Below are 27247 nucleotides of genomic sequence, written 5' to 3' on the forward strand. Positions count from 1 at the left end.
ATTTTATATTTAGTCCGAGAGCGTATGCAAGTGTATGCACACTATACTGTCCATGTCCAGAAAGGGAATAAAAACATCATCACAGTAGTCCATATGAGACATCAGTGGGTTAATTAGAGTCTCTTGAAGCATCCAAAATACATTTGGGTCCAAAAATAACAAAAACTACGACTTTATTCAGCATTGTCTTCTCTTCCGCGTTTGTGTTCAATCCTCAAATAAAGATTCAAACGGTTATGAATCAGTGAATCGATTCGTGATTCGGATCGCGTGTCAAACGGCTGAAATCACGAGACATTTCTATCCTACTTTATCTAGTTGGAATGACATGATTTTTTTAGTAGTTTTGACTAAATTATTTTAAGTTAATACAAGATTACAACAAATTTGTGTAGTTGAGCTGACACTATTAAATTAAGCTGTGCCCACCCAAAGTAAATAAGTTGAATCAACCTCAATAAATTAAGTTGACCCAACGTAAGTATATTACATTGGAATACAGAATTGCATAATGCTGAAATAAAGCAAGTTAATCATCAATACTTGCCAGGATTTCATTCAAAGAGTCATTTTTTTGAGTGTAGACCCTGAAGACTGGAGTAATGATGATGATGATCACAGGAATAAATCACACTTTACTGTATATTCACACAGAGAACAGATGATCTACTGGAGGAATATTACACTGATTTACTGGAGTTATGAGCAGATTAATGACCCTTTCAGAAACATTACAAAAATCTTTAAAAAGCCACTGTATGAGAAAGCAAATTAATATGCATCTAGATTAACAAACCGACGCGCCTGAAAAGTTCAAACCGGGACTCGGGTGGCTAAAAATAGAGATGGGACCATTAAAAATATATCATAATCAATTATTAAACATGCCTGAATATAGGCGACAATCTGAATATGAAATGAACTTTAATTGATCCAGATATCAGTGCTGATCACTCAATCATCTGGACACACACAACACAACTCATAATGAATCGGTCTGACTCTGAATCAGTGATGCGTTCAGAGTGAATCATAATGAATCTGTCAAACTCTGAATCAGTGATTTGATCCAAAATGAATCTGTCAAACTTTGAATCAGTGATTCGTTCAGAGTGATCCATAACAAATCTGTCAAACTCTGAATCAGTGATTCGTTCAGAGCGATCCATAATGAATCTGTCAAACTCTGAATCAGTGATTCGTTCAGAGCAAATCATAATGAATCTGTCAAAATCTGAATCAGTGATTTGTTCAGAGCGATCCATAATGAATCTGTCAAACTCTGAATCAGTGATTTCGTTCAGAGTGAATCATAATGAATCTGTCAAACTCTGAATCAGTGATTTCGTTCAGAGCAAATCATAATGAATCTGTCAAACTCTGAATCAGTGATTAGTTCAGAGCGATCCATAATGAATCTGTCAAACTCTGAATCAGTGATTTGTTCAGAGCAAATCATAATGAATCTGTCAAACTCTGAATCAGTGATTCATTCAGAGCGATCCAAAATGAATCTGTCAAACTCTGAATCAGTGATTTGTTCAGAGCAAATCATAATGAATCTGTCAAACTCTGAATCAGTGATTCATTCAGAGCGATCCAAAATGAATCTGTCAAACTTTGAATCAGTGATTCGTTCAGAGTGATCCATAACGAATCTGTCAAACTCTGAATCAGTGATTAGTTCAGAGCGATCCATAATGAATCTGTCAAACTCTGAATCAGTGATTCGTTCAGAGCAAATCATAATGAATCTGTCAAACTCTGAATCAGTGATTCGTTCAGAGCGATCCAAAATGAATCTGTCAAACTTTGAATCAGTGATTCGTTCAGAGTGATCCATAATGAATCTGTCAAACTCTGAATCAGTGATTTGTTCAGAGTGAATCATAATGAATCTGTCAAACTCTGAATCAGTGATTTGTTCAGAGCGTTCATAATGAATCGGTCAAACTCTGAATTATGATTCGTGCAGAGCTGTTCATAATGAATGTCAAACTCTGAATCAGAGATTCATTCAGAGCGGTTCATAATGAATCTGTAAAACTCTCAATAAGTGATTCGTTCGATCGTGAATCTGTCAAACTCAGAATCAGAGCGTTTCTCGACTCACTGAATCGCATCACTGTTTTCACCTCAGAATCAGTGATTCGAAATATTTTTGTTTTTATCAAGTTATTATTTTCTATTTTATATATATATATTTTTTATTATATATTTATTTATTTAAACTAACTTCCATCCAAGACACATTTTGATCAACTCCTGCATTGACTGGGAATAAAGTGGACACTGAAGCCCAAAGTTAAACGAGTTGATAATAATGGTTCTTGGTTTGCTAGTCTTTGACCAGAACAGAAATATGACAATCAATAATTACCACATTAATATGAGCTCAGAAACCACAGCATCAGCGACTGCTGAACGAATCAAACTAAATGAACCCCTGAGGTCAAAGGTCAGTTTCCACAGTAACGCAGAACCGTGTGTAAAGCGTGTAGAAGCGCGACACAATGAGTTCAGATCAGGTTCAGGTTCATGTGTTGAATTCTGCTGATCTAAACTCATCTAATGCGTTATTAAATAACTAAACCGAAGGTGTGGACACAAGCCTGCCGTCTGATTGGCTGTTCAGAACATGAGCTTTGGCATATTATGCAAAACCGCCACTGGTTAATTATTGAGTCGTGTGTTTAGAGATGCTTACGCAAGACGCCTGATAAGAGGAAGCGGAGCCTCTGTAACCCTTATGCTCACACTAAGACTCAGAAACCCCCATAATGTGGCCAGAACTCTCTCTGTTTCAGCAAATGGGATGATTTTTGGTGACAAATCTTATTTTTACACACATTCTGCGAGAATGCTTTAAAAATGTTCACAAACTCAACGATACACTGTGGGCAAATTCACTACCATTTCATTACCCTCGTGGATGAAAACAGCCACTCAATTACACGGCTATAATAATGTAACAGATATTATATATATATATATATATATATATATATATATATATATATATATATATATATATATATATAAAGGGATGCCACAATTCTCAATATAATAATGAACCGTTCGGTACGCAATATGCGCTGGTGAATTGCGATTCTTTCCCTTTGCGTCGGTTTTGCATTTAATTAATTATTTATATTTCTCTCAGTTTATTTCGCCTCTTTTTGAGTCCAGGCGCTAATATGAGCAAATATCCAGCATATGCACTAAAGTTAAGGGGGTGTTCGCCACGTTTTAAAGTACTGCGCTAATACCGTGTCACTCACTCACTCACTCACTCACTCACTCTCACACTCACTCACTCTCTCTCACACTCTCTCACACACTCACTCACTCACTCAGTCAGTCAGTCAGTCAGTCAGTCAGTCAGTCAGTCAGTCAGTCAGTCAGTCAGTCAGTCAGTCAGTCAGTCAGTCAGTCAGTCAGTCAGTCAGTCACTCACTCACTCACTCACTCACTCACTCACTCACTCACTCACTCACTCACTCACTCACTCCTTTACTTTCACTCTCTGTGTGTGAGTGTGTGTGTGTGTGTGTATATGAGATGTGAGCAGTATCTTAGCAGTAGCCTATAGTGAACACTTGCCCTTAAAGGGACAGCTCACCTCTAAAAACTAAAAACAAAAATAAATCACTCACTGGTCTTGAATAAAGTATATACAGTAGCTGTCAATCAGTGTATATTGCATATTGAAGACTATGCAGTTTTAATTTTAGCATACATTTATTAATTCAATTTCATCCTTAAATGCTGCTGTACATCTCTGAGCTGCCACTGTAAATCTTTATATATATTAATTTTATATTCTACAATACACCAGGAATGTGTTTTTTTAAAAAGTAAAAATGTTCAAGCCTTTTAAGTAAAATAAATAAAGAGTATTGCAATAAAAACATTTTCTCCTTAACCTCTTTCTGTTTCTGTCGCCTAAAGGTACGCTCACACCGAACGGGAATAGAGCGTCTGGAGCGAATGATCCCTTATGTTAGGTCAATAGAAAGGAGCGTTGACGCGCGTCTGGAGGTCCTGCGCCGCGATGGACGCGATTCCGCCTCATTCGCGCGATTCGTCCAGTTCGCGCGAATAACGCGAATTTGAAGCGAATTTGAAGTGAATTGAGCGCCTTGCGCGATTTAAGCGTTACGCGCGGGTGGTGCATTTTGTGCATTCACGCGTTTGAAGCGAATTCGCGTCTTCTCCCGTTTTGAAAAATTTGAACTTTGGCCTCAATTCGCGGCGCGTTAACCAATGAGGAGCCTGCTTGCTGCTGTCACGTGGTAAAGTCACGTGATGAGAATCCCTGCATATAATTAATAAATACTGATATTCTGTCACTAAATGTAGTTTTAATGCTTTTCAGTTGATAATGTAGGCGTTTAAAGCTAAAATATGTGCTTTACTTATAAAGACAGAGCCTGTTTAAGCAGAACACTCTTGTGTTTTTAGGAGTTGTGAGCTCCAGGCGATCTCCGGGCGCTCAGCGCTCGTTAACCCCGGCGAGAGCAGCCTCTCCTCGGCCAGTCCTTCTGGCGTTTGCCGCCGGCTCGGATGGCTCTGTAGAGGTTAACATGAGATATAATTCATCTTGTGTGCATCTAATGGGTGATCTTTGCTCCAATTAATCTGTTGTTGCCTACCAAATCATTTTGACTGAGGGCAAAGTGAAGTTACATAACTTTATATTTTATTTAAATATACATGCAGTGAAGATCATCCAGGTAGTGCATTTTTTTGAAAATGAAAAGAGGCAGATGGTGTTTTAGGACATACTTTACCTGGTGCACCTTTAACGCGCGTCTATTTCGCTTCAAATGCTCGATTTCTACGCGCATCTAATTTGTTGCGGATGGATTAAAAATGTTCACGCGTCAAACAAGACGCGCTAGACGCGATTTTGACACTCAATTCGCGTTTGGTGCGAACGCAGCGTAAAAATAGAAGAGCAGAAAACCGACTGGAAAACCGAGGTGTGTGTTGAACCGTGGACTGACTGTATTGTGAATCCCTAATATATATATATATATATATTTTTTTTTTGCATAAATCTATTAATCAACCTCAGTCCTGATCAAAACTACTAAATGTTTATTACTAAAAAATGTTTTTTTTTTTTTTTTTTTAAACAGGATTTTAACTCTTTAATTGCCAATTTCATAAATAATGTCATTGTTTTGGGGGGGAAACTCACATAATAACTGATTTTCATTATAAAATATAATTGCAGACTGGATTTTTGTCAAAGATTAGAAAATTACACTGGCTTTGAAGCATTGTTAGTTTTTGTGCAGCATCAGCGTTTCATTGGTTCTCCCTCTTTACTCCTCGTGGCTGTTTTTGCCCCATTGACGTCCATTATAACCACAGATATTGACTGCAAAGCCATGACCCCATATTAGGGATGCACGATATTATCGGCACAACATCGGAATCGGCCGATAAACGCTTAAAATATAAAAATCGGCAGAGGCCAAAATGAAAAAATTATGCCGATATGCCTTGCCGATATGATAATGTGTTAATATGCGCCTGCAATAACTCACCTGTGCAAGGAGTGCTACAGCGATGAGAGCATGTCAGCACTGCAGTCATTCTTCAAGTGAAAACAACCTAATACATTGCATGTACAGTGATTTATATTGACTGTTTTTAAACGCTGCCTTAAATTTGTGAATGCACGTGACCGTCAGCAGCAGATTTGCCTGGTGTTCACAACAACTAGACCAAAACGAACATACAAAGAACTTTATTAACATTTATTTATCTTCATCAAGAATCCTTTTAGTAAGGAGACCTCAGAAATCTGAAACCAGAATGAAAAAAAAAAAGTTTTGCTCAAAATGGTGTTGTTTCCAAACAAAGGTAACAAACAAACATATATCGGCATCGGCCAAACGGAGCTGAAAAATATCGGATATCGGCAAAAATCCAATATCGTGCATCCCTGCCCCATATACTCCTGCATTATTGATTGCTGATGGTTTTCCCGGTTGGGAAGAGGTCAAATGTGTCATTTTTACAGTTGATAAGCCGGTGGCACCATTAACCCTTTAGATAGGACTGTGCAAAAAAAATCTTAGTTTCTGGAGTTTATCTGGAGTTTATTTGAGAGCCTCGTCTTCTGGGTCTGGTGTCTAGAAAAGCTTTTCTTTGACTAACAAGCTCTGAAACTTACGGAATAATCTTATATTACCGTGACCTTTTATATATCAAAAGCTCAAGGGAAAGTTGATTTCTCAATTCATCACCCCTTTAAAAAGTATTTCCTGTTTTCAGCAAATACTTTTTTTATGATTTCTTTTATTTATATATAAACTATTTCTTGCAAACATGCTTGAACAATCTCCACCAAACACTTCAGACTTCAGTCATGAGTCCAGCCGTTTCTCCATAAGTCACTAATGCGCTTCAGTGACGGGAGTTTGATCAGATCACACACACACACACACACACACACACACACACAGACACACACACTTAAATCATTCCCATAACACGAGAAGCATGACAGCACGTGAAGGACAGATAATGAGAGACCTGAGACTGACTGACCAACACACACACACACACACACACACACACACACACACACACACACACACACACACACACACACACACACACACACACACACACACACACACCTCTGCCACAGAAGAAAGAAAACATGCTTTTGCAAATAATTATTACATACTAAGCCATAATTGCGAGATGAAAAGTCCACATTATGGCACAAAAAGTTGAAATTATGACATACTGAGTTACTTAAAACAAGTTCAAATTATGATCACATACTAAGTCATAGTTAAAAGATAAAAAGATTAAATTGACAAAAAGTCAAAATTATGACATACTAAGACAGTAATTCAATATTAAGTCACAATTATGACTTAAAAAGTAAAAGTTCTGTCAAAAAGAGAAAATGATCACATATTAATTAGGCCACTTATGAGAAGAAAAGGCCAAGTTAAGGCAAAAAAGTTTCATTTATGACACTTAAAAGTCTAAATTCTGACATAAAAGGCAAAATGATCACTATTAAGTCAGGATATCTATCTTAAGAGGAAATGATGAGTCAATAATGTTAAAATCAAAATTTAGGATTTATTCAAGATGATCACGTCATAATTATTACATAAAAGTAAACATTATGAGATGATAAGTCAATTATGACAAAAAGTACATAAACATAATGACATAGAAAGTCTTAATTTCGACATTTTGTCTTATAATTATGACCTATTTTATCTCAATGATGTAATATGTCATAAATGAGATTTTCCAAGAGATGATCATTTTCTTATGTGTGATGATCTGATCTCTGTCACTTTTAAAGTCTGAAACTTTAGAGCATGTGAGTGAGTTAAAGAGGCTTCTGCTGAAACACATGCTGTGTGGTTGCATCATCTACACACACACACACACACACACACACACACACACACACACACACACACACACACACACACACACACACACACACACAGATCAATAACTCCACGAGTTTACTGAACTCAAAGATGTCAAACAATCTGAAGTTGCAGATGTTTCTTTAACTCATAAAGCTGAACTCAAGCAGTCTCAACCCCAGTCTAAACTTCAGACACTCATGCCACGTCTAACACACACACACACACACACACACACACACACACACACACACACACACACACACACACACACACACACACACACAGTTTTAAAGGTGTGCATGCAAAAGCTGCATCGTGACATCCCGTTAATAACGCCTGTTCGCTTATGCCTGCACACAGATTAATATTATCATCGTTATGCTACACTGATGCGAACAGAAATCATACACAGCTGTCTGAACACATCTCGCGCGGCTCTTCGCGTTATTGCGCGTGTGTGTGTTTAAACTCACCCTGATTAGTTGTCTTAATGTCAGTGTTAACATGGTCAAGCGACTCAACTTCTCCGGTTTCAGCAGGTTTTAGCGTTCGCACGCGTTCCGTCCGTCGCCTAAATGACAGCGGCTTATTGACGGTCCGCGCAAGGGCTCATGGGTAACGTAGTCCTGTAATAGAAGAGAGCGCGACGCGCGCGTGCGCAGTCGGGAGTGCAAGCCTACAAATTGACGTCATGACCAACGTCCAGCAGAAGAACTACAGTGCATTATTAATTATGTGGTATTTACTATTAGATGGACTTGATCTATTAGATAAGAAATGTACCAATATACACGCACGGAAAATGTTCAATTTAAAAGGAACATTTCACCAGGAGGAAAGTTTTATTGATGACCCCTGGTCGAAGATATTGACTGGAAAAGGACAGATTGTATTTCAAATGAAGCAAAATAAATATGTTTTAAAGTTTTACATAAATTCTACCCCATTCAACTATAACATTTCTAAACATTTGGCCATTGACGGCTCGTGTTGTTTCTGCAAAAAGAGGAGGCGTTTTTTTGTTGTTGACTTTTTTCCAAACAATTTTGGTTCTTTTTATTTATTTTTATTTTTAAACAATTTTGGTTCTTTATTTTTATTTTTATTTTTAAACAATTTTGGTTCGCACATCTTTGATTCTGCCAATGTTACACTCTTTCAGTTTAAAAGACATTATTTTTTATTATTATAATGATGTTAACATAGACCCCTGGAGTATTGCTTATTTATTTATTTTAAAATATTGGAAAATGATTTATTCAGTAATCATACACCGAATCTGAAACTGAATTAAACTCACCTCTTTATTACATTAAGAAAACCCTATGATTCCTCAAACACTATGAAGATTATATTTAAAGCTTCCCTTGTAATTGTTTGTATGTTATTATATTAATACATCTGTCCTGGCAATTTATGACTTGATTAAAATTCTTTTTTTGTTTTGTTTTTTCTTGTATGTATTTTTAATGTGTGTGTTTATGTTTCTATATGTAGTATATTATGTAATTATGTATATTAATATTGCCAAGTATGAGAAGAAAAGTCCAAATTGTGACAAAAAGTTGAAACTATATCACTTAAAAAGTCAAAGTGACAAAAAATTTAAATTATCATACAAGTCATAATTATGAGATGAAAAGATAACAAAAAAAGTCAAAATTATGACATTAATTCATGATAATGAGATGAAAAGACAATTATTAATTATAAAATTAGTAAATAATGAGATTTAAAATTAATATAATAATTTACAAAGTCAAAATTCTGACATAAGAAGTTAAAATTATCATATACTGTCAAAAAGTGACAAAAGTTGAGTAAAATGTTGAGTCATTTGTCCTTTCTGAGATGAATTATGACACTAATTTGAAATTATGACAAGTCAATTATGACATAAGGAGTACATAAAATTATGACAGAAAGTCATAGAAAGAGTTTTTATCTCTTATAATTTCATCTGTTTGGCTCGTAATTATGACTTAGTAAGGCATTTTATCTCAACGACTTAATGTCATAAATAAGATTTTCCAAAGCATGATTTTTTTTACTATTCTTTTATTCAGAAGGACTGCAGTTCACACAGCAGTGTGAGTGTGTGTGTGTGTGTGTGTGTTTGTGTGTGTATGTGTGTGTGTGTGTGTGTGTGTGTGTGTGTGTGTGTGTGTGTGTGTGTGTGTGTGTGTGTGTGTGTGTGTTATATAACTTACGGTTGACACACAACATATCAATGAACTGATTCATAATAAACATTAGGATCCCAAACCCAGAGTTTTTCATGTAGTCGTGACTTCATAAAAGCTGCATATAATAATAATAATAATAATAATAATAATAATAATAATAATAATAATAATAATAATAATAGTAATAATAATAATAACTGACTGCAATTCCTCAGGAACTTCACAGTATTTTACAGTAAACTGAGGAAATGAATGTTGCCATGAAAGGATTAAGGTAATGCATTACAGTGGCATTATATATACATATACCAATCAGGCATAACATTATGACCGCTGAATATCACTGCTGATCTCTTGATCACGGCTCCTGTTAGTGGGTGGGATATATTAGGCAGCAAGTGAACATTTAGTCCTCAGAGTTGATGTGTGTGAAGCAGGAGAAATGGGCAAGCGTAAGGATTTGAGCGAGTTTGGCCAGATTGTGACGGCTAGACGACTGGGTCAGAGCATCTCCAGAACTGCAGCTCTTGTGGGCTGTTCCCGGTCTGCAGTGGTCAGTATCTATCAAAAGTGCTCCAAGGAAGGACCAGTGGAGAACCGGCCACAGGGTCATGGGCGGCCAAGGCTCATTGATGACCGTGGGGAGCGAAGGCTGGCCCGTGGGGTCCGATCAAACAGACGAGCTACTGGAGCTCAAACTGCTCCAGAAGTTAATGCTGGTTCTGATAGAAAGCTGTCAGAATACACAGAGCAGCTCAGTTTGAGGCGTATGGACCAGTCAGGGTGACCTCTGACCCCTGACCCCGCCGAAAGCACCAACAGTGGACTCATCGACAGCACTAATTATATTAAATTATATACGTACACGGAAAAAAATTATTTGTAATTTAAATTTTTACATGTTTGTTCAACTTGCTTAAAGTTAAAATTAGCCAAAGCAACACAATTGCTTTACATTTTGTCCAAACTTAATTTTATTGTGTTCAGTCTTAAATATAAGTCAAATTGAAGTCAAACTTAATCCGTTTGTGTTGTTACAGGAATGATTTGTGTTGCATTAACTGAAACTGGGCGGGGCTTGCTAGTTCCCAGCATGCTTTGCATATGGCGAGTAAATGTTATTTTATATGTAAAAGTGTTTTTAATGTATATTTGATCAAAATGAGAAAGGGGAAGACTTGATTGAGTTGAATAGAGTTCAATATTCAATTATGTTGGAATTATTAGAACAATAAAAATTATTGTGGGTTACTACTGTGGAGAAGAATGGAGCTTCTGCTTAGACTGTGACTAACATAATGGTCATATGGCTTAGCTGAAGGAGCTTTTAACGCTTAGCATTTAACCCCTTCAGCTCTGCAGCACATTTTGCATTTTTTTTTTTGAGAATTAGGAATATCTGAATTTAAAAGAGCGCCCTACCCACATACAATACATTTATAAAAATGGTCTCATTTTACAGAAAAAACTCTAAATTTTAACACAGGGGTGGAATATTGCATATATTCTATTGTATCTATTCCCAATCTTATATATAATAAATAAATATTTTGATTTATTTTTAATTCATTTGTTATTTAAAATCTATCTATATTTTTTAATCATTTTGGTCTCCAAGCTTTTTGGAAGTTTGTTGATTCTATAAATTGGCACTAAACAGGGGAAAAAAAGAATTTTCTTGATATCTCCTTGTAAATAAAAGTTATTGAGATGTATCTGACCAAAGTGTCTAATAACTCCTCCTCATCTGCACTGACATCAACTGGCCACTAGGAAATCGGAAAGAAGGCTCCGCCTCTTCAACTTTGTAAAGGGAGATCTCGGGCTCTGATTGGTCTAGAATCATGATCCACATGTCTATAAAGAGCTGAGATTCTCAGCTTTTCTGTCGCATAATGCAATATATGATGACATCATCAAAAACTGTGGCTAACATCGACAATCAAAACTAGCAATAATAAGAGTATTTGTCTGCATCACATGCTTTGATCTGGACATCGGTGACATATTACAGTGTCATTTGGCCATGCGTGCTCGCAGACATGTAAAAATAGTCTCATTTTGAAGCAAACAACCTAAGGAACAAGCTGATATAGCATTTCAGGCTAGTAGCTTTACAACGAGTTTGTGATCCGAACAGGAATATGACTTTCCATCTTTGTGATTCTTTTGATAATAAATTTACTGTAAATTATTGGATCGGTGAAATTAAAGGGGGGGTGAAACACTCAGTTTCAGTCAGTGTCATGTCAATCTTGAGTACCTATAGAGTAGCATTGCATCCTGCATATCTCCGAAAAGTCTTTATTTTTTTTATAATTATATAAGAAAGATGCGCTGTTCCGAGTCTTTCCGAAAAAAGCCGAGCGGGTGGGGGCGTGTCATGTGAGCGGAGCTAAATAATGACGTGTGCAGCAGCGCGCTGCAGTGAGGAAAGTGATTCGCTCAGTGAGGAAAGTGATTCGCTCAGTGAGGAAAGTGATTCGCCCGCCGCGTGAGGAAAGTGATTCGCTCTGTGAGGAAAGTGATTCGCTCAGTGAGGAAAGTGATTCGCCCGCCGCGTGAGGAAAGTGAGTCGCTCTGTGAGGAAAGTGATTCGCCCGTCGCGTGAGGAAAGTGATTCGCTCTGTGAGGAAAGTGATTCGCTCAGTGAGGAAAGTGATTCGCCCGCCGCGTGAGGAAAGTGATTCGCTCTGTGAGGAAAGTGATTCGCTCAGTGAGGAAAGTGATTCGCCCGCCGCGTGAGGAAAGTGATTCGCTCTGTGAGGAAAGTGATTCGCTCAGTGAGGAAAGTGATTCGCCCGCCGCGTGAGGAAAGTGATTCGCTCTGTGAGGAAAGTGATTCGCTCAGTGAGGAAAGTGATTCGCCCGCCGCGTGAGGAAAGTGATTCGCTCAGTGAGGAAAGTGATTCGCCCGTCGCGTGAGGAAAGTGCTAATACAGATCGACCGCCGGCCTATCAGTGGGTAAGTCAGTAGCTACTGGTTATATCACCTGTTTAGCATCCTACAAGCCAGCGCTTTGATGGGCGTAGCTGTTGCTCTCTCTCTCCCTCTCTCTCTCTCACGCTCTTCCGGTAGAATTGTCCGTAAGGCCCATACAAGGAAATTCCGCCCCCACTAACGTCAATGGGGACGCATGATCTCAAAAAACTTGCCGAAACTTATGACTAACCGGAAGTAGTATTTTTGACAAAGAAATACTCCCATCAAACGTCCACCTTAACTTTTGAAACTTTGTCTATGTTTAGTATGGGATTCCAAGTCTTTAACAGTGTAAAAAGATCAGTATGCATGAAACAGCATTTCACCCCCCCTTTAACTGCTCAGTGATATTCCTGAGGCCGATAGCTTTCGTTTGATATGTAACTTGTCTATTTTAGGTGTGTTTGTGTGATAAAAAATATTAAATATTATATTATTTGCATGATTTTCTCAAGGGGGGGTCATTGCGGGGGGGGGGGGGGGGGGGTCGAATTCAGACCGTATTATTTTCTACTATGTAATATAAATGCAGAAGTTATTGGGTTATTAAGAAAGCGGAGGTTCTAATCTTTCAAATGATACCATACATGCCTAGTTTTGTGGTGCACGAGTTATAGATTTTTTAAAAAGATTATGATGATGCAATTTTGGACCCAGAGCTGAAGTGGTTTTAAGATGCTAATGTGTGCTAAGGCTAGTTAGAAGTTTGCCAACTATAATATTATAATTCATTGTGTAACATTGAAGTATATGAAATTGAATGTCTGAATCATGACAGGGAGTCATATTAAATTCACTTTGATTAATTGTGTCACTTAAAAATATATTAATTCCATGATGTTGATACATGAACAAATTATGCTTGTTTTTTGCAATTAATTGTATGCATCAGTCCCTCATGAATTAAATCATGTAAATCCAAAGCACTTTTTTTTCCTCTCCAGTGTACCGTCTCCCAAATAATTAACTTTTGCTTCATCCTGTCCCACGATGACCCTAAGAAAACAGAAATTACACAATAATTCACCATGAAATGACCTTATACAAATGAAGTATCATAATACAGAGCATGAGAATGTGCTTCCAAATCTTATCGTAAGCAGCGGAATCCATCGTTTCATTCAGTGTTTGTGAATAACGGCGGGTCAGACGGGTGGGATTTCATTATTTATTTGTGATACATTATTTACACACATGTTTACTATACACATGATCAAGCAATACTTTATTCACAGAACCGCAGGAGCTCGAGTTCCTCTTCAGCCTTTCGTTCACAGACGAACCGGTTGTTCATAAAGCTCCGCTTTTGGTGCCTTACTTCAGAAACAAGACGGGAAAGTAAAGGATAATTAAACGGGATAAGAAATCATATCATCCTATCTGTGTCAGCATTTTGTCTTTGCGTCTCTTCAAGCTTTATTCAGAGTAAATATATATATGCTAAGTCTTTAATTTCATAATACATAAAGGTAATAATTCATATTAGGGGAGGATAACATTCTGTTAAATACATTCATTTGCATTTATCTATCATCAACTAACACACAGAGGGGGTTTTTGCTCAATGTTTTGAACATTAAACTTGTTTTTGCACTGATAACACATCAACTCTTCATGTGGTTAAGCTTTGGGAATTCATCGTAAAGCTTTTGCTACTGTCATTTAACATTAAAATGTTGTAATTTATACCTCAAATTCATTCGGACGGCCTCTTGAAGTCAACATGAAACTGAAACAAATTCATCTTTCTGTGAGCGATTCATCATTCTAGAGAAAATAAAGGTTTGTCTTTGTGATCTCTCATCACCTTCCTTCTTCTTGACTGACATCAGGGATCAATATTTCTCAAGGCTCTGTATTTTCATCATCATCATCATCATCATCCAATCAGTTCTTCCAATCACACTGGTGTGTGACCGCCAGGATGACTTTAACTACAGGCCTCGTATTTTACCAGTTGAGTTTGTCAAAACCCTCATTGGACCGCAGATCTCAACAGGCTTGTCATGTGAAACCAATGAAAAATAGCTGGTTTTTGACGTTCTTCTACACTGAAAATAAAAAAAAGATGTTCTTCCTCAGTATTTTGTCTTGTTTTCCATGTAGCTGCAAGCAGCAATTCAGGGCTCAACCCCAAACAAAGCACGATAAGTCACGCCAGGACTGCTGGAAACTTCAGACCGACTGCAACAATAAGCAATTAAAGGCATTTTAGGATGAAAAATCATAAATACAGTCATTAGTAATATGATAACTTTTGACCAATAGGTGGCGCTGTGACCAAACTGTGGTCAAAGTAAGGTTATAATCACTCATATAAAGTTTGGTGTCAATATGCCCAAGTCATTGCAGAGATACAGTCTCAGAGTCGTTCTGGCATCAGGCCATCAACATTATTGCGATTTGTATACAAAAACAGTTTAATTCATCAACAATGTTGTGGTCGGCATTGTGCAGAAGAGTGTGTGTGTGTGTGTGTGTGTGTTTAGGTTGTTTAGGCACATATTCATGGGACGGAAATCCGGCTCTGAATTATATTTTTCGTTCGTCCAATGAGTTACTTTTGCATTTTATTTCTACCAATATGCTTGTTGTTATTTAAAAGTTTTAAAGGTAAATTAAATTGATAAATGTGTTCACCTCACATAATAATGTTATGGTAAATTTACAAAAGTTTATTAAGTAGACTACACATATAAATATTATGTAACAGAGACAAATTCAAATGGTTTGTATTTACTCAAAGACATTTTGTCAGCTTTACTTAAATTTCTTTTGTTCATATAACTAAGCTTTTTATTTGTAAAAATCGCTCAATATAGTTGAACCACTTGATGCATCTTTTTAAAGTAAATTCAACAAGTATTTATGTGTGTGCCAAATATCAGTCAATGGGGGCAGAAAAATGAACTTAATTAAAAGGGAAATCAAGATGATTTTTCTGACCCCCCAAACTCACTTTATTTCGATGCATTTTCAGTAAACAAGACGTAATATCTTCAGTCACTTCGCTTCTCCAGTATTTAAGAATGTTTGGATATTTGTGCTGGAAAACAAGACACAAGTACTGAGGAAGAACACCATTTTCTCCGTAATCTCCTTCTGAAATACATAAGCAGGGTCGGTAGAAAAACAACACGATCCCTGTTCGTCTAACAGTCAACAGACAAAAACGGACGAAAGCAATAAATCAATATTAAAGCGTTAGTTCACCCTGAAATGTAAATTGTGTGATTAATTCCTCCTGTGGTTGGCCAGCCATCAGACCTCCGCTCATCTTCACACACAGATGAAGATATTAGTGTTGAAATCCGATGGCTCAGAAAGGCCTTCATTGACACCAATGTCATTTCCGGACCCATAAAAGGTAGACTGGGTAAACCGTTTGATTTCGCCCCGCAACTCAGTCTGGAAACCTGTACATTCATTTCTACTGCTTCTGATACACTTTTGTGGGAACCAATCACAGACTGACTTGTCCACCTGGCGCATTATTGGCGGGTTTAACACAGTGACGGATAGAGAAGCGATGGGCTGATCACGCCTCTTGTGGTCTGATTGGTTGAAAGACTATCCAATTGCATACAGAGTCATTTGAATAATGCCTGTGGATCACGCCTCTTGTGGTCTGATTGGTTGAAAGACTATCCAATTGCTTACAATCATTTGAATAATTCCAGTTGATCACGCCTCTTGTGCTCTGATTGGTTGACAGACTATCCAATTGCTTACAATCATTTGAATAATTCCAGTTGATCACGCCTCTTGTGGTCTGATTGGTTGAAAGACTATCCAATTGCTTACAATCATTTGAATAATTCCAGTTGATCACGCCTCTTGTGCTCTGATTGGTTGACAGACTATCCAATTGGGTACAGAGTCATTTGAATAATGCCCGTTGATCACGCCTCTTGTGGTCTGATTGGTTGAAAGACTATCCAATTGCTTACAATCATTTGAATAATTCCAGTTGATCACGCCTCTTGTGCTCTGATTGGTTGACAGACTATCCAATTGGGTACAGAGTCATTTGAATAATGCCCGTTGATCACGCCTCTTGTGGTCTGATTGGTTGACAGACTATCCAATTGCTTACAATCATTTGAATAATTCCAGTTGATCACGCCTCTGGTGCTCTGATTGGTTGAAGGACTGTCCAATTGCATACAGAGTCATTTGAATAATGCCTGTGGATCACGCCTCTTGTGGTCTGATTGGTTGAAAGACTATCCAATTGGGTACAGAGTCATTTGAATAATTCCAGTTGATCACGCCTCTGGTGCTCTGATTGGTTGAAAGACTATCCAATTGGGTAAAGAGTCATTTAAATAATTCCAGTTGATCACGCCTCTGGTGCTCTGATTGGTTGAAAGACTATCCAATTGGGTAAAGAGTCATTTAAATAATTCCAGTTGATCACGCCTCTTGTGCTCTGATTGGTTGACAGACTATCCAATTGCGTAAAGAGTCATTTGAATAATGCCCATTGATCACGCCTCTTGTGGTCTGATACCATAAAAAATATGACCTTATAGACCGTAAAAAAAATATGGACGACTCGACATCATCTGTTTCCGCTTGCCAGAGTTGAAGCTTTCAGACGGCCCGCACGGCGCTGACATCTTGGGACCGAGTCTGCGCAGTAGAGCAAGAAGTACAGTCGCGATATCAAAAGCCTGCCCACACTCTCACGGATGCAGCACAATTAATTATGATGTTTGAAATAAACAGTTCTGGAAATGTAGAAATTAAAGCTAAAGCTCCAATCTGCTCCCAAAAATCCCAAAAAAAGTCTGTTAGTGCCTCAGTGACAACTTCAGTCAGAGAAGACGTCAGTCTCAGCTGTCAATCATGATGTCACCCCCCCCCCCGTTTTAATAGCATCAAATAACTAACTAAAACTAAACTTATTTTAAAAACGCACACTTGAAATGAAATCATCATGATGATAACTGCCTTCAGTGACATAAACTAACGTTGGGGGGGAAATATTTGAAGTGTAATTTTATTGTTTAGTTTGACTCGCGTTCATTAGAAAACACAGAGGGGCGGCTATACTGGGACCGGCCACCGGGGGGCGATCGAGGCGCGAAAGCTTCAGTTTCTGAGAGGAGTGCTGCAAAGTCTGATACGGGTGTCGACATTAATGACCGAATTTGCATTTTAGGCATGGGCGTCGGAACCATTGTGTGTGTGTGAGACCCACCCGCTTTTTAAGACCAATGATATTGGACCCACTCACTTTTATCGTCTCTAATTCAGCACATGTCTGCTTACATTGACTACCCCTTAACCGAGAAACGTATTAATTATTAAGAAACTTATTATTAAACACATGTTAAACATTCCCCTTTTCTAATATTTTCTATCTTTTTATTGAAAATAAATGCCTTTCCGATCTGATATGTGATGGGGAAAGGGAGTCGAGCGAGTATGGCAAAAGGCGGATTCGAACCTACGCTCGATATGCGTCAAAACTTAATGCCATGCGTCTTACTTACCCCTACTCTACAGCCACGGTAAATCATTCATTGATTTCTGTACTTTTGTCTGGCCCAATCAATCGTTTAGTAAACGGCACTTTTTCTGTCTGGATGCGGAGCATAAAAAAAAACATGCAACTTGTTCATTATCATTATCTGTGAAACTGTTGATTTCTACGGCAGTTAAATGAATATAGCCTTTTTATTAGACTATTGGTGTTGACTGGTTTGAGGTCTTTTTTGGTTTAGGAAAGGGATATGGCCTCAAACGCACCATAATGCAGGAAATCACATCTTATTTTTTTTATGATTTTAGGTAAACTAACCCTGTAAGAGCAGAACGCATTAGAGTTGTTCTTTCTACACTCAAAAAAATGGACTTATGATGCTGTTCACTTTATTTAAGTGATTCATCTTGATTTAACACCATTATTTCTGGTTCCAGTGTAATTGATTCATGTTAAACTGACTTAAAACCGTTACTCTTTGACATAACTTGATGTTTTTATTTTGAAATAACATGATTCAATCAAGTTACCCAATCAAACAGGACTTTCACTTCCCATCATGCTTTGCAAGCGGGCTGAATTTGGAGATTAAATGTTTAAATAAAGTGCTATTTTATGCATTTCTTACGAAATAATGGAGAGACTTTTTAATGTGTAATGTTTTGTTTTGTTGGTATTTAAAAGTTTGTGTTATGTGTGTGTTTTTGGACGTTACCATTGTGGTGAAGTGTAGAGCGTGCGCTTGGGGTAATGATCTGCTAAAAACAATTAAAGTTGTTTTATTAATAAAAAAACAACGACTTTGGGCATGCCATGGATGTAAAAAATAAATAAATAAATAATCATCTAGCCAATACAATCTTGTAATGTAAAAGGTTTTGTAACTGTTGTAAAAAATAGCATTTCACTAAATAAAAATAATCAATTAAACTGGATTACTTGTATTATATATTCATTTCAGAGTAATTAAACGTAATAGCTTTGGGCAAAATTAAGAATGTTAACCTGATTTAACTAAATGTTATTGAATTAACTTTACGTAAAAAAAAAAAAAAAACATTTACCAAAATAAACAATGTTAATTAAATTCAACATAACCCAATTACGTGGAACCCGTTGACATAAAAAAAGTAAATTAATCCAACGTATCATTTTTTTGAGTGTATGTACAAAGAAAATTTTGATCAAACAAATATACATTGAGTCCCAGTGATCTGAATCGATTCACTGACTCATAACGGTTCGAATCATGAATCGATTCACTGACTCATAACGGTTCGAATCATGAATCGATTCACTGACTCATAACGGTTCGAATCATGAATCGATTCACTGACTCATAACAGTTCGAAGCTTTGTTCTGAAATCGGCCATCACTATATAAGTCGTTATTTAGTGTTTTTGCGCACTAACTCTATTCTGGCCTCTTCATCAATGATTGTAGAGCCGCTGTAGTGAGATGGGCTTTGTAACGACGTCTTTAGTGCCTTTATGGGTCTTGAGAGAGGAAATGACATTGGTGTCAATGAAGGCCTTTCTGAGCCATCGGATTTCAACACTATCTTCATCTGAACGGTGTCGCCATGACAGAATTTGCATTTTAGGTGAGCTAACCCTGTAAGACCAGAACGCATTAGGGATGTTCTTTCTATGTACAAAGAAAACTTAGATAATAAAAATCAACATTGAGTCCGAGTGATCCGCTTCATCCGAGATATGGATGCTCGCTCTGAAAGTTGTAGTCCGGACAGACTTTCTGCACCAGCTTGTAATCTAAGCTGAAGAAGGAGATGAAGATGCAGATGACTTTGAAGGGTTTTGCGCAGAGCCAGGATGAGTGCGATTGGGTGTTTTCGGTGAAGCAGGTTTGGGACGGGTCGTACAGGCAGGGTTTGGGCTTCTTGGAGCGGTCCGTCTTCTCGTATTCAACTCGGCAATTGAAGGTTTTGATGTCTTTTGGGTCGATTGTGGATTGCTGCGGCGGGTGGAACTGGATTTCTGGGTGAAGCGGATTCTGGAGAACCTCGAACTCCACCACTTTGGTCGGAGGAACGATGCTGACCGAAACGTTCCCGTGGCTGGACGAATTGTGCCGGAAATAGACGGTAAACGTCCCGTTAACGTGGTCCACGATCTTCCCGGTAACCAACAGGCTGAATTTGAGAGTCTTCACGTTGAAGTAGAAGTCGCCCCAGCCGAAAATCTTTTTAGTCTTCATGGATGTTTTGAGGGATGGTTTGCGTTTGGGTCTGTAGCCGGTTTGCTCCAGGAGCTGAGACTGGTTGCGGGTCCATTCGTGCGGGTTCTGGAAGCTGAAGGTGGCCGGCTTGGGCTTCACCGGCACGGCTTGGTCCATGGTGGATGATATCCTGGAGGTCTGGTATGGAGGTTTGACTCCATGCGGGAGGCTCTTGAAGACTGTGCCGGACGGTCCCTGCTCCAGGTAATCAAGAGATTTGCCCACCTGTTTCTCCAAGCCGTGCACCTGAGGAAACACACACACACACACACAAATGTGTATAATGCCATGGGTATGACACAGGTATTACAGGAGAGGGTGAAATATGAGGACATTACCCATGGCCCCACTTTACAAAAGGCTTATAAATCACACAGGAGGAGTTTTTATGAGAAAGTAAAAATGCAGAGTGTGTGTGTGTGTGTGTGTGTGTGTGTGTGTGTGTGTGTGTGTGTGTAATGGGTATAGGGTAGGGGTCTCTGTTTGTCTGACTGTCTGTCTGCTCTTGTTTCTATTTTTACCGTTTGTTTAATGATGTTGTCACTGCTCTATTTACACAGCAAAGTGAGTGTCGAGAGATGAGGAGTGTTCACATGTCACTTTTCAGTTCCAGCTCTTTAATCCAGAATGAGTGTGTGTGTGTGTGTGTGTGTGTGTGTGTGTGTGTGTGTGTATGTGAGAGCCTGTTTATGTGGTTTATGAGGACACAAATTTGTATAACTACATGGGTATTACACTGGTATTACACTATAAATGTGGTTTATGAGGACATTTGAAATTTCCTCATATTTCAAATGGCCTTAAAAACATACTAAATGATGTTTTTTTGAGAAAGTAAAAATGCAGAATGTTTCCTGTGATGGGTAGGTTTAGGAGCAGTGTGTGTGTGTGTGTGTGTGTGTGTGTGTGTGTGTGTGTGTGTGTGTGTGTGTGTGTGTGTGTGTGTGTGTGGAGATAATAAAGACAGATCGACTGGAACTGAACATGCTTCTGGTTCTTAAAGTAGTGTTGTCATTTATCCACTCATCATAGATGACACTCGTCATCAGACACACACACACACACACACACACACACACACACACACACACACACACACACACACACACACACACACACACACACACACACACACACAAACACACACACACACACACACACACACACACACACACAAACACACACACACACACACACACACACACACACACACACACACACACACACACACTTGACCAAAATGATGCACCTTTTCATGGAAAATATCATCACAACATGTATTTCTATCCAGAGGTTTGAAATGATTCCTCGCTCCTTCCCAAACATCCTCTCGGTTTGAGCGGATGGATCCTGACATTATCTCACACATGGCCTTGATGTCTCTGACAAAGCTACACACTCCATCAATTAGCGTTAGCACAACTGTTGCCAAGCCTATAACATGATAAGAACATCATAATCACTGAATAATGATCCGATCACACACTCTTAATGCATATGCCCATTTCAGTCCACACACACACACACACACACACACACACACACACACACACACACACACACACACACACACACACACACACACACACACACACACACACACACACACATACGCATTTATACAAACGCGCTCGCACACACACACACACACACACACAGTCTTTTGGGCCAGGCAGTGTATATTCTACTGCACTGCAGCCGTTGCAATTTAATCATCGCTGTAAGCCGTCACACACACTTCATGTCACATAAACATCCCATCAAACACACACACACACACACACGGTCCACTCTTGTCTTCATTACGGGTCACGAGCTTCATCTTATTCCCATCCGGATGAGCTGCGGAGACACAAGCGTCCATTCCTGCGCTCATCAATCTCTCCGCATCCGCTAATGTCTTCAATCAGTGAATTAATTCAGCTGCGTTTGTGGGATCGAAGCGATCACAGCGATTGACTGAAGCGGAATAAGTGAGGGAATATTGATCAGTGCCAGCATAGATTAAAAACAGCCGATGACGGACGCGTATCGAGCGGAGAGCGACTGGAAGTTTCTCACTGAGATTCAGCAGTAGAGCGGACACACGCTTGTGTATACTTTTGAGAGTATTTATTATTTCCCACATGTGTAGTACAATTATGCGGTTTTGTTTCATTAATGCAGTGTGTACGTTTATCTTGATTTACCCCGAAAGACTGGAAGTGAAATGTGACAACATGCCACATAGGTAGTACTGTATAAAATGCTATGGTTAAAAACAGTTAAACAGTTAAACTATAATAATATTTCACAATTTTTACTGTTTTTGGATAAAATAAATGCAGCCTTGGTAAAAAAAAAAAGCTATTTTAAATTGCAATAATATTTAACAATTTTTACTGTATTTTTGAGCAAATAAATGCAGTCTTGGTATAAAACAGCTATTTTAAATTGCAATAATATTTAACAATTTTTACTGTATTTATTGATCAAATAAATGCAGCCTTGGTGTAAAACAGCTATTTTAAATTATAATAATATTTCACAATTTTTACTGTATTTTTTGATCAAATAAATGCAGCCTTGGTATAAAACAGCTATTTAAAAATCGCAATATATTTAACAATTTTTAATGTATTTATTGATCAAATAAATGCAGCCTTGGTGTATAAACAGCTATTTTAAAAAGCAATAATATTTAACAATTTTTACTGTATTTATTGATCAAATAAATGCAGCCTTGGTATAAAACAGCTATTTTAAAAAGCAATAATATTTAACAATTTTTACTGTATTTATTGATCAAATAAATGCAGCCTTGGTGTAAAACAGCTATTTTAAATTATAATAATATTTCACAATTTTTACTGTATTTTTGATCAAATAAATGCAGCCTTGGTGTAAAACAGCTATTTTAAATAGCAATAATATTTAACAATTTTTACTGTATTTATTGATCAAATAAATGCAGCCTTGGTATAAAACAGCTATTTTAAATAGCAATAATATTTAACAATTTTTACTGTATTTATTGATCAAATAAATGCAGTCTTAGTATAAAACAGCTATTTTAAATAGCAATAATATTTAACAATTTTTACTGTATTTATTGATCAAATAAATGCAGTCTTAGTATAAAACAGCTATTTTAAATTATAATAATATTTCACAATTTTTACTGTATTTTTTGATCAAATAAATGCAGTCTTAGTATAAAACAGCTATTTTAAATTATACTAATATTTCACATTTTTTACTGTATTTATTATTAAATAAATGCAGCCTTGGTGTAAAACAGCTATTTCAAATTATACTAACATTTCACAATTTTTACTGTATTTTTGAACAAATTAATGCAGCATTGATATAAAACAGTTATTTTAAATTGCAATAATATTTCACAATTTTTATTGTATTTTTTATTTAAAAAAATAGGATTTCTTTCTTTCAGCAAATGCTTATTTATTATTATTCTGGGCAGAAATATGACCCGGACCTGCCGTTGTATGACCCACATACGCATGATATTAAACAGGCAAAAGCTCAAATGAAGTTCAGGTCTTTCAGGGACAGATAACACAGAGTTCATAACACGACACAGACGAGCTGAAGGAAGTTGTTAGCAGCATTTCAATCCGAGTGAAACATTCACACGTCTGTTCAGATGTAAAGCGTCTGTCGATTAGAACAGCTGGCACCAAAATAAAGCACTGGGCCTGATTTAGATAACACTCCACACTTTCCTTCTTCTTTATGCGCCATCTCTCCACCAAAGAGTAATAATAACCTGAAGATGGAGTAATCCAGCCAGACGAGCTGTGTATACATATGTATGTCTCGGGGAATTTAATATAAAGAAAATGTGATTACGGTAGCTTGAGATCGCGAGCGGTGGAGGGAAATGGCTTTATTGGTGCTGCGAGACGAGAAAGAGAGGCTGCTTTGAGTTTGAGGCCCATTAATAATCGCTAACTTCATCTGAGACACTGCGAGCAAAAAGCATCTTAGGAAAGTCTTTATGAGTGGGTGGAAGTGGCAGCGGAGCCGGAAACTGGGCATGGATGGAGTGAGTAAACGCGGTACAATTAAAACGACACGCAATCGATGCTCGTGTTTCATATTTCTACTGTAACTTCTAACACTTGTTAGTGTCCAGTAGAGACTGACACGCCGCTCCTCCCAAAGGAATGATGGGAAGAAAAGAGCTCACTTCCACACGCTTCCTTCAGCTAATTGGAGTTTTATTTCATGCAATCGATTCATTTCTGTCTCTGACGCTGATATATTGATCCTCTGTCACCACAAGCGCGCTCACACACGTACAGTAAACATTAGCACAGCCACTAAAGTTTGGAATAATTCAGATTTTGTTATGTTCCTGAAGCTTCTGCTCATCAAGGCTGTGTTTATTTGATCATAACTCCAGTAAAGCAGTGTAATATTCCTCCGGTGTAAATCATCTGTTCTCTATGTGAATATATAGTAAAGTGTGATTTATTCCTGTGATTTTTTTCATGATTCTTTGGTAAATAGAGAGTTCAAAAGAATATGATTTATTTGAAATGGACTCTTTTGTAATATTATAAATGTCTTTACGGTCACCTTTGATTAGCCAATCAGTTTCCAGAAAATTCATATATAATAAGAACAGCAGAACATTTTTCATAAATGTTTCTTGAGCATGACACTGAAGACTGGAGTAATGATGATAAATTCAGCTTTCATCACAGGAATAAATTACATTTTACTATATTTTCACATCGAAAACAGCTATTTTTAAAGCATAATAATATTTCACAAATTGTTTTGTATTTTTTAATCAAACAAATGCAGCCTTGGTGTAAAACAGCTATTTTAAATTGTAATAATATTTCACAATTTTTACTGTATTTTTGATCAAATAAATGAAGTCTTGGTATAAAACAGCTATTTTAAATTGTAATAATAGTACACAATTTTTACTGTATTTTAATCAAATAAATGCAGTCTTGGTATAAAACAGCTATTTTAAATTGTAATAATATTACACAATTTTTACTGTATTTTTAATCAAATAAATGCAGTCTTTGTATAAAACAGCTATTTTAAATTATAATAATATTTCACAATTTTTACTGTATTTTTTAATCAAATAAATGCAGTCTTTGTATAAAACAGCTATTTTAAATTATAATAATATTTCACAATTTTTACTGTATTTTTTAATCAAATAAATGCAGCCTTGGTATAAAACAGCTATTTTAAATTATAATAATATTTCACAAATTTTTACTGTATTTTTTAATCAAATAAATGCAGTCTTTGTATAAAACAGCTATTTTAAATTATAATAATATTTCACAATTTTTACTGTATTTTTTAATCAAATAAATGTAGCCTTGGTATAAAACAGCTATTTTAAATTATAATAATATTTCAAAATTTTTACTGTATTTTTTTAATCAAATAAATGCAGCCTTGGTATAAAACAGCTATTTTAAATTATAATAATATTTCAAAATTTTTACTGTATTTTTTTAATCAAATAAATGCAGCCTTGGTATAAAACAGCTATTTTAAATTATAATAATATTTTACAAATTTTTACTGTATTTTTTAATCAAATAAATGTAGCCTTGGTATAAAACAGCTATTTTAAATTATAATAATATTTCACAATTTTTACTGTATTTTTTAATCAAATAAATGCAGCCTTGGTATAAAACTGAATTAGAGGCAGCCTTAGTGAGCAGAAGATTTTTAATTGTTAATTATTCCAAACCTTTGACCAGTAGTTTATGTCTAGACAGCATTTCGGCTTCACAGTTCTAACATTGAAACCCTTCCTTTTCGATTCCACTGACACAGAAATAGTTTGAGAACTCTATATTCTGACAATAATCTTGTCGGAAACTTTTGCCTTCTTTTCCTTTAAAATGAAAATGACATTTAATTATGAGACGAGAAATACAGCCTAGAGGAAAAGAGATAAACCGCTGGGGAGGGGGAGAGAGAGAGAGAGAGAGAGAGAGAGAGAGAGAGAGAGAGAGAGAGAGAGAGAGAGAGAGAGAGGGATTATCATGAAGCGAGAGTGAGTGAGTGAGTTATAAAGTATCAGAGACGAGAGAAACGGAGCCGAGGCTGATAACACGGCGCAAGAGAGAAATGAAACGTGGAGGGAAAGAAAGTGAGAGACTGCATTACTACAAAAGAAGAAGAAGATGATCTTATTAGAGAAAGAAAGAGGAAGTTGAAGGAAGAGTTCAGCCAAGAATGAAGATTCGGTCACACGTTTGATCTTTAGGAGAATATTCAGCTGCACATAATGACATTAAAATATCATGCTCTATATTTCCAGTTGTTATTTTTATTAGTTATTCCATTTTTAGTTAACACATTTAATGATCAAATATACTTACACTGTAACAAAATATATTTAAAAATAAGTTCCCTGGTTGCCTAAAAATTCAGAGTTCATTGATTTTTAAAAAAACGAGTTAATACAATGAAGATTTGTTGAGAATCGACAATTAAAACACTAAAATAATATTAACAGATGTTGTGAGCATATTGGGTAATTGTGTGTTTTATTTGTGATGAAGCAGCCAAATTGTGCTATTTTCATGATTTATCACATGTTTTATGTGGTTCAGATACAATAATATTTTGAAATTCTATTTATTAAACCAGTTTCCTTCTTTGTATCAACTCAAATATTTGATTTCAATAAACTCAACATTTTAAGGCAACCAGGTTACTTACTTTTTTAAGTTAAACCAACAATATTTTTTTACAGTGTATATGATTTATTATTCAATAATTGAAATACGAAAGTCTCCTGAAATGCTCAGTATTGTGGTGTGTTTGGAGCTGGACACACTCAAAAAATGAGATGCCGTTCACTTTTTTATTTAAGTAACTCATCTCGATTTAACACCATTATATTTCTGCTTCAAATGT

The 27247-nt window shown here is 36.8% G+C and overlaps 2 protein-coding genes across 2 annotated transcripts in view; both read right to left on the bottom strand.

The window, feature by feature from the left end:
• shmt2 (serine hydroxymethyltransferase 2 (mitochondrial)) overlaps positions 1–8040 on the bottom strand; it is a 31484-nt gene extending 23444 nt beyond the window's left edge. The window contains exon 1 of the mRNA XM_067458695.1: positions 7901–8040. Within this exon, the coding sequence (XP_067314796.1) occupies positions 7901–7933 (33 nt within the window). The 5' untranslated portion in view covers positions 7934–8040. The remainder of the gene's footprint in view (positions 1–7900) is intronic.
• An 8336-nt stretch (positions 8041–16376) lies between these two features.
• The window catches only part of LOC137093804 (neurexophilin-2), a 76685-nt gene continuing 65814 nt past the window's right edge, over positions 16377–27247 (bottom strand). Inside the window, exon 2 of the mRNA XM_067458696.1 lies at positions 16377–20572. Within this exon, the coding sequence (XP_067314797.1) occupies positions 19793–20572 (780 nt within the window). The 3' untranslated portion in view covers positions 16377–19792. The remainder of the gene's footprint in view (positions 20573–27247) is intronic.

Source organism: Pseudorasbora parva, chromosome 12 (assembly GCF_024679245.1).
Source record: "Pseudorasbora parva isolate DD20220531a chromosome 12, ASM2467924v1, whole genome shotgun sequence".
In the NCBI taxonomy this organism is placed as follows: Eukaryota; Metazoa; Chordata; class Actinopteri; order Cypriniformes; family Gobionidae; genus Pseudorasbora; species Pseudorasbora parva.